The sequence below is a fragment of the Anolis sagrei genome, chromosome 1 (genome assembly GCF_037176765.1).
Source record: "Anolis sagrei isolate rAnoSag1 chromosome 1, rAnoSag1.mat, whole genome shotgun sequence".
Lineage (NCBI taxonomy): Eukaryota > Metazoa > Chordata > Lepidosauria > Squamata > Dactyloidae > Anolis > Anolis sagrei.
Window position 1 is genome coordinate 147,756,020 of NC_090021.1, and position 13,608 is coordinate 147,769,627.

At 40.5% G+C, this 13,608-nt stretch overlaps 1 protein-coding gene across 3 annotated transcripts in view; it reads right to left on the bottom strand.

Moving 5' to 3' along the window:
- LOC132781364 (cytochrome P450 2K6-like) overlaps window positions 1-6,732 on the bottom strand; it is a 45,647-nt gene extending 38,915 nt beyond the window's left edge. The window contains exons 1-4 of one of the 3 annotated variants that reach the window (XM_067469191.1): window positions 6,668-6,732; window positions 4,765-4,975; window positions 3,117-3,279; window positions 1,004-1,153 (exon numbers count right to left, since the gene is read on the bottom strand). In XM_067469191.1, the coding sequence (XP_067325292.1) occupies window positions 1,004-1,153; window positions 3,117-3,279; window positions 4,765-4,947 (496 nt within the window). In that variant the 5' untranslated portion in view covers window positions 4,948-4,975; window positions 6,668-6,732. Of the gene's footprint in view, window positions 1-1,003; window positions 1,154-3,116; window positions 3,280-4,764; window positions 5,053-6,667 lie in introns of those variants that run through there. The other 2 variants (XM_067469184.1, XM_067469193.1) reach the window with 2 other exon arrangements.
- Between the last annotated feature and the right edge of the window lie 6,876 nt (window positions 6,733-13,608).

The window sequence follows — 13,608 nt, forward strand, 5'->3', positions numbered from 1 at the left end:
GCCAATTTTCTCACACCAGAAGCAACTTGCAGTTTCTGAAGTCACTCCTGGCACACACAAAAATTAGATACTAGATCTAAGTACTGATATATTGAGGGTTATATATGCAAGGAACTGTTCAAAACATTTTGTTTTAGGAGTGACTTGAGAAACTTCAAGTCATTTCTGGTGTGAGAGAATTGGCTTTCTGCAAGGATGTTGCCCAGGGGATGCCCGAATGTTTTCCCATCCTGTGGTAGGTTTCTCTCATGTCCCTGCACAACATGAGTGCAACTCTTAAGTGTACCTAAACATCATGTTGACATAGGCTGTGGCTACACTCATCAGAAAACTCCAGTTTAAAAGGCTCCGGGACTTCTCCTTTGGCTGTTCACATTGCAGGCCAGTCCTAACGTGTGGTGGCAATACCACCTTACAACCAGCAAGCGGCTGTCTTCCAGAGGCTTAGTGCTGACAGCATTTTTCTGGTCACATCACTCATTTCCTCAGAAAGTGACATGTCTTTGAACTGATTGGTGATGTGGACAATGGATTGGGCCAGATCCACCTGTCCAAATCCTCAAAATGCTTGGAAGCTCTGCAGTAAAACCCCTGTTCTCTTGATGCAGATTAAAAGCTGGATTTAGCAGGTGTGCAGAGTATCTGACTCACAGATCATATGGACTCACCGTAATAACTGAGTGGTGAGTCCACTTTATTCTGGCTGTGTAGACACAGCTAAATTAAACTTTTCCAGGGAGATCTTTGGAATCATTGCTCAAGAGGCTTAGGAAATATAACACAGCATTTTCAGCACTTTTAAGCCGCCTTAGGGTAGACATACTTGCTAGAGCAGTGGTTCTCAACCTGTGGGTCCCCAGGTGTTTTGGCCTACAACTCCCAGAAATCCCAGCCAGTTTACTAGCTGTTAGGATTTCTGTGAGTTGAAGGCTAAAACATCTGGGGACCCACAGGTTGAGAACCCCTGCTCTAGAGCATCAAAAGGAAAGACCAACCAACCAACCTTTATAAGATTCCAGTTTCTTTGTCAGGACATTGCACTCTTCAACAATTTTATCCTCTATAGTTCTCTTGCCCATTCCATAGTCCCGAAGTGTGGATAAGGTGAACCTCCGCATCACTTTCCAGTTCTCACCATGCGAAAAAGTAATACCTGAAAAAAGAATTCAAAGTTCCCTTTATATTTATACTAACATTACTTCAGCATTATAATGAGATGAAGTCTAAAAGTCTAAAAAGGGCATATACAAAAAATGGAAAGGAGTGGGAGGGTCACCAAACAGGAAATCAAGCAAATAACCAACCTGTGTAGAGAAAAGATCCAAAAGGCCAAAACACAAAATGTCTTTAAGCTTGCCAGAGAGATTTAAAACAATAACAAGGGGTTCTTGTTATTGTTTATTGTTTATAACAAGGGATCACTCTGACCAAAAGGTCATGAGTTCGAAGCCAGCCCAGGTTGGAGTGGGTTTCCAACCAATTGTGTAGCCTGTTGTCGACCTTTGCAACCTGAAAGACAGTTGCATCTGTCAAGTAGGAAAATTAGGTACCACTTTAAAGTGTGGGGAGGCTAAATTAACTAATTTATGAGGCCATAAAAAAGACTCCAGCAAAGCACTCCAGCAAAAAAGCATGCGGGGAATGCGGAAGTACTTCATCAGTTTCGCAGATGGACGATGAAAGCAACAGCTCCCCTGGCGGCCAGAAAAAGTTAAATAGCCTCTGTGTATGTCTGTATATGTTGTATGTTAAAACTGGCATTGAATGTTTGCCATATATGTGTACACTGTAATCTTCCCTGAGTCCCCTGCGGAGTGAGAAGGGTGGAATATAAATGCTGTAAATAAATAAATAAATAAATAAATTCTTTGGTTATGGCAGTAGAAAAATGAAGCAGTAGAGCCTCTACTTGGAGAAGATGGTGAAATGATAACAGGGGAGAGGGAAAAGGCAGAGCTGGTAAACACCTTCTTTGCCTCAGTTTTCTCACAAAAGAAAATCAGTGTTCAACCTGAGCAGTATAGAGTGGATGAGGCAATAGGGAAATGCAACCCAAAATAGGTAAAGTAGTAGTCAAAGAATACCTTGACTAAAGTAGTAGTCAAGGAATACCTGGCTACTCTAAACGAATTCAAGTCTCCAGAACCAGATGAAATACATCAAGAAATTAACAGAAGACACTTTAGAACCGCTGGCAATAATATTTGTAAATTCTTGGAGAACAACAAAATTCCCTGCAGACTGGAGGAGACCAAATGTTGTCCCTCTTCAGGAAATGAAAAAAAAAGGACCCAAACAATTACCAACCAGTCAGCCTAACATCAATGCCAGATAAGAGTCTGGAGCAGATCATTAAGGAGGCCGTCTGCAATCACTTAGAAAGAAATGCTGCGATTACTAAAAGTCAACATGGATTTATCAAAAACAAGTCATGTCAGCTTAATCTTATTGTTTTTTTTCCCCAATAGAGTTACAAGCTTAGGAAATACATGGAAAGCTGTGGTTCTAGCATATCTTGATTTCAAGTAGGGCCTTTGACAAGGTCCCCCATAATCCTCTGGCAAACAAATTAGTAAAAGGTGGGGTGAAGAATACAACTTTTGGGTGAATTTGTAATTGGTTGAGCGACCGGACCCAAAAGGTGCTCACCAATGGTTTCGTCCTGAAAAGAGGTGACTAGTAGGGTACTGCAGCATTCTGTCCTGGGCCCATGCTGTTCAACATTTATTAAAGACTTGGATGAAGGTTTACAGAGTATGCTTATCAAGTTTGAAAATGACACCAAATTGGGTGACATAGCTAATACTCCAGAAGATAGGATCAGAATTCAAAACGACATTAACAGTTTAGAGAGCTGGACCAAAACTAATGAACAAGTAATTGAAAAGGAAACAAAGGGTGAGAGGGAGGGTGGAAAGAAGGGAGGGAGGGAAGGAGGAATGAAAGACAGAAGGAAGGAAGGATAGGATGGCGAGAGAGAGGAGGGCCTAATAAAAGAGCCCAAGGAGCCGCATCCAGCCCCCTGGCCTAGGTTTGCTCATACCTGATATAAATAATAACAACTACTGTACCCACCCCACAAAGTCACAACTACCATATAAAACAAAATACTTCACCAAGGCCATTTGTAAATTCTTCAAATATTGGGGTGATGGGCCTCTCAGCCAATGCATCAGCCTGGTTCACCAGCGCCTCTTTCACCATCTCATACCCACTCAACACTACCATTTTCTGGAATCCCATTTGGATCCTGAAGATGGGGCCATAAACTTTTGACAGCTGGAATGAAATATATGTTCAAAGTTGATATGCAGATCCTTAAGACATTTTTATCTTGTGTAAAAAAACAGCAACAATCCTTATTCCATATACTTAGACCTGAAATATCACCAATCATTTGAGGGCCCTTCCACATAGCCCTATATCCCAGAATGTCAAGGCAAAAAATCCCACATTATCTGAATGTGGACTCAGATAACACAGTTCAAAGCAGATATTGTGGTTATTTTCTGCCTTGATATTCTGGGATATAGGTCTGTGTGGAAGGGCCCCCAGTTACACACCTAGGAAATTTCCAGAGAACTTTAAGACATGACTTAAGTTTGTGTGTCTTCTTGAACATCCTAGCAAGGAGGTGGTTTATGGATTAATAAATGGTGGTAGCAAACGAAACTTTAAGAGTAAAAGGTGACAGCAAAGAAAAATATAATCCGTACTATATAATATATAGTTTTGACATCCCCCATTCTGTCCTCGGCCACCGGACCTTCTGCACAGAGCATTGAATAAACATTGAGGAAACAACATGGGACACAGGCTTTTAACAGTTTAAAAGTTGACATGAATGAAATTGTTCCTGAAGTAAATAATCTCTCATATTTCCAAGATCTAATCTCTTTTTGAGCTCCACTGTGTTTGATAATATGTTTATGATACTTTTTTTGTAATGTATGTGGCAACAGCAAGCAAAAACAGAGCTTCTTTGTTGTTTACCATCTTAGTGCAGAACCCTATGCTCCAAATATTAAGTAGGGATGGAAATACGCAGGAACCTTACACCTGGCATTTTGTCAGAATTCATGCTTGACTGACAGTGTTCTGTTGTTTTCTGTTTCTCGTCTGGTTTTGTGTTCCTAGGCACCTGTTCTATCTTATTAATTTGTTTTTCATCTCATTAAGTGAGGAATACCTGTTGCAAATCCATGAGTTTTGAGAAGATTAGAACACATATAGTTGTCTCAGAGGAGTACAATAGATTTCGTAGTCTGGGTGGAGGCCATATATATATCAGGCAGGTAAGACTCTGCCATTAGCAAGTATTATGGAAAGCAATCATTTCAGAAGGACGCACGTGCATGTATAATGAATGAGCACAGGAAGCTTTAGTTTGTGCCTACTGGGTATGATTGTGCGACCTATTTCTCTCTGAAGTAGAGTCAGAGGGTTGACTCTTAGTGGTGCATATTTTTGTTTTCCAAGAATGCCCTAGATAAATTCCTCCCTCTTGCACATACACACATTGCATGGTACATCCAAGAGTGACCTCTTTGTTTTTACTTTTTCAGCTACTAAGCCCTTACAATTCCTGAAAATTATTTGTAGTCTAACAATTGCAGAATACTAAATAAACTTTAAGAAAACATCATGAAACACAGGCTTTTAACATTATCAGTGGTAAAAATTTTAGGATTTATTTTAAGGTGGCTCAATAAAGCTTTAAAATGATCGGCTTTCCCCTGGCACAGAAAGAAGAGAAAACATTACCTTCAGCATTGTTCTGTGAGGCCTCTCCCGATCTATTATATGAAGATTTCCAATAATTGGTAAAGGCTTGGGACCTGGTAGAGGATTTCGGGAACTGTAATTCCAGAAATGGCCCATTTTTAAAACCAGCAAAATGATAAGGGCAATTAAGAAAAATATTGTAATTGGATGTATCCAATCCATTTCTCCAGGAAGCAGTTTTCTGTAGCACCTGCAATGAAGGTTGCAATATGGCTTAACACAATTAAAATAGGTGTTACTTATATTTTGTACAAATGCACGAGACCCGGTTATAGGTTGCCTCTAGCAAATCATTTACTTTTTTATCAACTTTAACAAGTGGTGCTGCCAAGAATGATCTGGCTTCCTGAACCATGGTCTGTGTTTCCATGAAAACGGGCCTCTAGAACAGCATTGCATGAACCTCACACAAGTTGGCAGAAATGTTTTTGCTGAGAGACTCACAAATCTGATCTGGTGGACTTTAAACTGGGTTGTGTGGGGGAGGGTTACAATATTCCTGGGAGAAGACTTTATCAATGCCCAGAGGCAACAACCCAAAGGCTAAAGAGAGAGTTGGACAAACAGACCAAGTACCAAGCAGTGAGGGGACAATAATCTCAAATAACCAGCTAGGGTGAATATCCTATGGGCTTAGATGTCTCTGCACTAATGCACAGAGGAATTGGGACTCATAGCACAACAAAACAGTTACCATGTAATAAGCATCATTGAAACCTGGTGGAATGAGTCATGTAATTGAAATGTAATAATGGAGGGTATAACATATTTCAGGGAAATAGACCAAACAGGAATGGGGACTGAGAAGCATTATATTACAATGATATTTACACCTGCAAAGAGATGCAGAGCTTAAATCCTGGCAACCAGAGAGAGCATCTGGTTAAAAATTATGGCAGTGAAGAAGACCTCCAAGCCAGACTGAAGGCCTGGATGAAGCCTTCCTTGAAGAGATATTATTATTATTATTATTATTATTATTATTATTATTATTAGACGGAGGGCCTGGTTTTGGCAGCCCAAGAACAAGCCATTAGAACCAATGTCATCAAAGCCAAAATTGAAAAGTTGACAACAGATCCCAAATGTAGACTCTGCAAGGAAGCGGGTGAAACAATAGATCACATCCTCAGCTGCTGCAAGAAGATCATGCAGACAGACTACAAGCAGAGGCATAACACCATTGCTCAGATGATTCATTGGAACCTGTGCCACAAATACCATCTGCCTGCGACAAAGAACTAGTGGGAGCACAAACCAGAAAAAGTTACAGAGAATGAACACATCAAACTACTCTGGGACTTCCAAATTCAGACAGAGTTTTGGAGCACAAAACTCCTGACCTCATGATCATGTTAAAAAAATAAAGTATGGATTGTTGATGTTGCAATCCCAGGTGACAGCAGGATTGAAGAGAAACAACTTGAAAAGCTGACACGATATGAGGATTTAAAGATTGAACTGCAAAGAATCTGACACAAACCAGTCAAGGTGGTCCCAGTGGTGATCGGCACACTGGGTGCAGTGCCTAAAGACCTTGGCTTGCATTTAAACACAATCGGCGCTGACAAGATTACCATCTGCCAGCTGCAGAAGGCCACCGTACTGGGATCTGCACGCATTATTCGCCGATACATTACACAGTCCTAGACACTTGGGAAGTGTCCGACGTGTGATCCAATACAACAGCCAGCAGAGTGTCTGCTGTGGACTCATATTGTTGTGTTTCAAATAATAATCACTTTGTTTTTATACCCTGCCACCATCTCCCCAAAGGGATTCGGGGCAACTTATCTGGGGACAAGCCCAAGATTCAACATAGTTAAAATATAACAGCAAAATCATTAAAACATTTCAACAATATAAAAACAGCAACACTTACTACAATACATAGCGATCATCTAACAACAATCCATGGTCTGAATAGTGCATAGCTCTGAGCTCGGGCAGATAGCTGGTGCAAATCATTTGCAAAGAATAGGGTTGATGAGTAAAGTGCTTAGGGCAAGTGACAGGGTTAGAACCGGGGGGGGGGGGGAGGGGGGCTGGCACAGGAGGCAGGAAGAAGAGATATAGTAGTAATGGGAGATTTCAGCTATTCCAATATTCATTGGAAAACAAATTCTGCCAAGAGTACAAAGTCCTAGAAATTCCTCACTTGCCCTGCAGACAACTTTATTGTCCAGAAGGTGGAAGAGGAACAAAGGAATCAGCTATTCTGGATCTGGTCCTAACCAAGGCTGAGGATCTGGTCAATGGAGTAAAAGTGATGGGATCATTAGATGAAAACAACCATGTCCTCCTGAAGTTTGTGATACAAATGAAGGATGAAACTAAGAGAAGGCAGACATGCATTGTGGTAATTTCAGAAAAATTAGGGAAATGCTGAGGGTGATCCCTAAAAAAGAAGAGAGTTAATGGTGGATGGGAGTTTCTGAAATGTGAAATAATGAAGGCACAATTGCAAATAATGTCAACAAGGAGAAAAAAACAAGAGAAGTCAAAAGAAACCAAAATTGAGGTCCAAATAACTTTCAGTTGAGTTGAGATATAAAAGGGACACATACATGAAATGGAAAAGAGGGGAAATAATTAAACAGGAAGTAAAATAAATAGCCAACATATGTAGGGGAAAGGTCTGAAAGACAAAAGCACAAAAAGAGCTCAGGCTTGCCATAAAGATTAAAAATAATAAAAAGACAGTTAGTTAGTTAGTTAGTTAGTTAGTTATAACATAAAAAACAAGGAAACTGTAGGGTCTCTGCATGGAAAAGGTGGTGAAAGGCTAACAGGGAAAAGGCAGAACTGCTCAACATCTTCTTTGTCTGTTTTCTCACAAAAGGTTTTCAACCTGAACAATGTGGAGTAGATAAGGCATCATGGGAAATGCAACTAAGAATAGGTAACGTAGTCAAGGAAAACCTGGCAGCTCTAAACGAATTCAAGTCTTCAGTGCCAGATGGAGTATTCTTAAAAAGTATTGAAGGGACTGGCACAAGCAATTTTCAAACCACTGGCAATAATCTCTGAGAATTCTTGGACAACGGAAGTCCCAGCAGACTGGAGGAGAGCAAAAATGTATCCCTACCTTCAAGAAAGGGAAAAAAAGAGGGCCCGATCAGCCTGACATCAATACCACGAAAGGTTCTGGAGCAGATGATTTAGAAGGCAGTTTGTAATGACTTAGAAAAGAACGCTGTGATTACTAAAAGTCAATATGGGTTTCTCAAAAGCAAGTAATGACAGACTAATCTTATCTCTTTTTTCGATAGTTACAACCTTGGTAGGGGCAGGAATGCTGGGCATCTAGAATATCTTTATCTCAGTAAGTCCTTTGACAAAAATCCCCCATGACCATCTTGCAAACAAACTAGTCAAATGTTGGCTAGACAATACAACTGTTGATAGATTTGTAACTGGTTAAGCAACTGACTCCAAAAGGTGCTCACCAAAGGTTCGTCTTCATTGGAAAGAATTGACTACTAGTGGAATGCCGTAGAGTTCGATCCTAGGCCTGGTGCTGTTCAACATCTTTATTAATGACATGGATGAAGGTTTAGAGGGCATGCTTATCAAGTTTGTAGAAGACATCAAATTGGGAGGTGTAGCTAAAACTCTAGCATACTGGTTCTCAACCTGTGGGTCTCCAGATATTCTGGCCTACAACTCCTAGAAATTCCAGCCAGTTTACCAGCTGTTTGGATTTCTGGGAGTTGAAGACCAAAACATCTGAGGACCCACAGGTTGAAAACCACAGCTCTAGATAACAGGATCAGAATTCAAAATGGCCTATACAAACTAGAGAACTAGGCCAAAACTTATAAAATGAATTTCAACAAGGAGGAGTGTAGGATACTTCACTTACACAGATAAAATGAAATGCAAAGGAATAGGATGGGTGATGTCTGGCTTAACAACAGTCCATGTGAAAAAGAGCTTGGAGTCTTAGTGGACAAGTTGAACATGAGCCAACAGTGTGATGTAGTGTGACTCCATGAAGCCCGGCTCCCTACACATGCATACATCCAGGCTCAGCTGTTCAGCCTAAGTTAGTCTGCATCATTGATCATCCAGAGATTTACTCCACAGCCCCACTCGCTTCCATCACAACACAGTTAAAACCCAACTCATAAATATATTATTAGACTCACTCCTATACAAAGTATTTTATTCTAATTTTTATTTTCTTTCTTTCCCTTCTGCAAATATGTGCATGAGCACAGACGAATGAATTAAAACAAATAAAGAAAATAATGCTTCCGATCTTACATTCAGCCAAGTTATGACCCTTCTTCTCATGCCCTGCTTTCCACCTATGAACTTGTACTTAAGCATCATATAAACTATTTTTATCTTATTTTATTACTTTATTTTATTGAACTATATGTAATAGAAGGCAGACTACAATGAACTCTATTAACCTCTTGCGCATTCTCAGCCTTTCCAGGAATTCATTCCATACCCTATGTGGGAAACATGGACAAGACCATAATCTCCTGGACAGAGTGTTCCTGTCTGCCAATGAGGGGCCACCAGGGGTGGCTCAACCCATTACGCAAAGTAAGCATTGGGCAAAATCAACTATACTGCAAATGCTTACTTTGCGTAATGGGTTGAGCCACCCCTGGTGGCCCCTCACTGGCAGACAGGAACACTGGAAGAATCTTATGAAATGGCTATTTGAGCGGGCATTTGAGAATACAGAGGAATGGATATAATAACGGAATAACTATATGTCGGAACTGGACATTGTTTTAATGAATATCGGTTGAAGTATGTTTCATTATAATGTTTGATTTTATTGTTGCTGATGTTTTTATATTGTATATTGTAACTTGTATCCTTAGTGGCATTGAATCCTTGCCTTGTAAACCGCCTTGAGTTGCCGGAAAGCTGAGAGGGGCGGTATAGAAATATACTAAATAAATAAATAATCCAAATATCTCCTAAAGTTCCAGAGGTGACAAAGTCCGGGAACAACCAGAAATCACAGGCACAGGATAAGTCCACAAATGAAAATTTATTTATTTATTTCATTTATTTCATTTACTGATACCCCGCCCTTCTCACCCCGGGGGGGACTCAGGGCGGCTTACAGAGGAGGCACAATTAAATGCCTAAAACAATTGACAGTAATACAAAATACAAAAAAGCAGTTCAACAATTAGAATTAAAACATCAGTGCATAATAAAATATTAAGACAATCTCATGCTCGGGTTCAGAGTCCATATATCCATTCCATTCCATTTGTCCTTGTCTGTCGTCAGATCCTTAATTTAACTGCCAGCGTGTCCAAAGGCTTGGTCCCAAACCCAGGTCTTCAGTTTTTTCCTGAATGCCAGGAGGGAGGTCGCCGATCTAATCTCCCCGGGGAGTGAGTTCCACAGGTGGGGGGCCACCACTGAGAAGGCACTGCTCCTCGTCCCCGCCAACCTCACTTGTGAGAGTGGCGGGGTCGAGAGCAGGGCCTCCCCAGAAGATCTTAAGCTTCGAGGTGGGATGTAGAGGGAGATCCGTTCGGACAAATACACTGGGCCGGAACCGTATAGGGTTTTGTAGGTCAAAACCAGCACTTTGAATTGTGCTCGGAATTGGATTGGCAGCCAGTGGAGCTGGCGCAACAGGGGGGTGGTATGCTCCCTGTACGCCGCTCCGGTGAGCAGTCTGGCTGCTTCTCGCTGGACTAGTTGAAGTTTCCGAGCAGTCTTCAAAGGCAACCCCACGTAGAGTGCATTGCAGTAATCCAACCGGGATGTGACAAGAGCGTGGACCACCGTGGCCAGATCAGACTTCCCAAGGTACGGGCGCAGCTGGCGCACAAGTTTAGGTATAACTAGTAAAACTTGAACAGGAGTACATGAATAGGAACATAGAAAACTTCCAGGATATTAAAATCCAAAGCCAAGGCTTGACTTGAACTAGGAACCAGAGAACACAGGCTTAGCTTTTCACTCTAACGCAGCATTGCCTGAACTGCCTTTAAGGTAAATAACATGTTGTTTAATAGATACCCATGAAAGCATTACATCTCCTGTGAATATTCTCCACAACTTTCCCATGCAATCCTCTCTAAATCATCAGTTAAACCATCAGCCTCTGGCTGATCTACACTATAAAATAACTTAAGACAAAATATCTGCTAAAATAATCAAATATCCTACAGTACATACATACATGGCAAATGTGGCCTCTTCCAACACTGTGATTTTATGAGTCTATATCCAATTTATCTATCCCTAAATTTTGTTTCTCTTCTCCAGCTATTGAAATTTACTGTTTAGGTTACTCCTTACTTTGATAAGTTAGAAGCACAATAGTTACTTCAAATGAAACTTCAGTAAATAGGTTCAAACTCTTAAAACCATTGACCTATGATTATTTGGAATTTCTTTTAAAAACCAATTCTATGACTTATGAAGAGCAGCACTGCACATTCTTCTTGGGTAATTATTAAATAGCCACAAGTGAGAGATCTTTGGATGTGTTTCAAAACTTCCTTAACTCTTCTACTGCCGAAATCCTACAAATGTGTTGTTAATATTGTAATGAATCCAAGACTGGCCTACAAGTCAATGCAATATGAGGGTGGGATAAATGTACTGCAAAGAGCTGCTTTTTCTTGTGATATTGGTATGAGGTCTCTGAAGTCAGCCAGTAAAACAGAGAATCTGAAGAGAGGAGGATTGCACCAAGACACAGAGAGGGTTCTAGGGGATGACCACATCTTTAATACAAATACAGTAGTTACAAATCCAGGATGAATGTCTATGGAACTATCAACCGAAACAAAATGTTAAAAGTACATGTACAAGAAACTGGGGGAAAAATGGGGAAACCACCAAAAACAGGTTAAAAAACAATAAAAAGGCGTTGTTGTTTTGTTTTTGGTTTGTTTTTTGGTTTTTTGGCAAAATGAAAAACAAGGAAATTGTCAAGCCACTGCACGGAGAAGCTTGTGAAACCACCAAACATCTTCTTTGCCTTGATTTTCTCCAATAAGAAAAGCAGTGCTTAACCTGGAGAAAATGGAGCAGCTGATGCATTTGGGGAAATGCCACACAGAACAGGTAAAGAGACAGTACAGGAACACCTGGCTACCCCAGATGAATTGAACTCTCTAAGACCAGATGAACACCCAAGGCTATTAAAAGAATTGGCAGAAGTAATATCAGAAGGATGAGCAATAATCTTTGAGAGGTCTAGGAGAACAGGAGAAATCCCAACAGCCTGGAGGTGATCAAATGTTCTTCTCATCTTCCAAAGAGGAGGCAAACAATTATTACCCAGTCAACATGACATCTATACCAAGATTCTAGAGCAAATTATTAGACAAACAGTCTGTAATACGTTACAAAGAAATGGTGTGATCCCATTAAGTCAACTTCGAGTTTTCAAAAACAAGCCACATGCAGTGAACCTTATTTCTTTCTTTATTGAGTTACAAACTTGGCGAATGTTTGATTATAGTAAGGCATTTGAAAAGAAACCCCGTGGTACTCTTTTAAAGGATCTAGTAAGATTTAGGCTAGACAATGCTACCGTTAGGTGGATTTATAATTGCTTGACTGGTCAAACCCAAAGGATGTTCACCAATGGATCCTCTTCATCCTGGAGAGAATTGTCTAGCTGAATTCCATAGGGTTTTGTCTGGGCCTAGTGCTATTCAACATTCTTATCAGTGACTTGGATGGCAAAATACAACATGCTCATCACATTTGCAGATAACATCAAAATGAGAAAAGCAGCTAAGGCTAGATCTACCTGGCCATATAATCCAGTTTCAGAATGCAGATTAACTGCATTTAACTAGATTATAAGGATCTACACTGCCATATAATCCAGTTCAATGTAGTTAACCTGCATTCTACATAGTTATATGGCAGTGTAGATCCAGTCTTTACTCCAAAGGATGGGATCCAAATTCAAAATAATACAAGTATACATACATACATACATGCATACATACATATTAGGAGCCCCCAGTGGCGCAGTGGGTTAAACTGCTGCTGCTGAACTTGTTGACAGAAAAGTTGCAAATTCGAATCCGGGGAGCGGTGTGAGCTCCTGCTATTAGCCCGCTTCTGCCACACTAGCAGTTCTAAAACATGCAAATGTGATTAGATCAATAGGTACTGCTCCGGCCGGAAGGTAATGGTGCTCCATGCCGTCATACAAGCCACATGACCTTGGAGGTGTCTATAGACACCTTTGGCTTACAAATGGAAATGAGCACCAACCCCCAGAGTCAGACACGACTGGTCTTAATATCAGGGAAAAACCTTTACCTTACATATATATTATTTGTTACTTACCTCTCCTAACAGTTGAAAGTGGGGCACAACACAGTATTTATTTATTTTTAAATAATTTAACAGATCAGAGAGCAAAAACAAACAATTTATTTCAGCAGGGAATAAGATAAAGTACTGTATGTAGGCAAACTAAAATGAAGCTGGAGGGAGGAAATAGCTTGTCAATATCTCTCTGGAATGTGTCCAGGGGAGGGCGTCTAAAATGATCAAGGGTCTGGAGAACAAGCCCTATGAGGAGCGGCTAAAGGAGCTGGGCATGTTTAGCCTGAAGAAGAGAAGGCTGAGAGGAGATATGATAGCCATGTATAAATATGTGAGAGGAAGCCACAGGGAGGAGGGAGCAAGCTTACTCCCTTTGGGGAGATAGGGCAGTCTATAAATAAAGTTTATTATTATATATTATTATTAAATATGATGGCCTATCCAGATAGCTAATTGCTAGGTCAGGATGACACTGCAAGGTTGAATGTCTAAGCACCAGGGATAATGCAACACAATGATGCAACACAA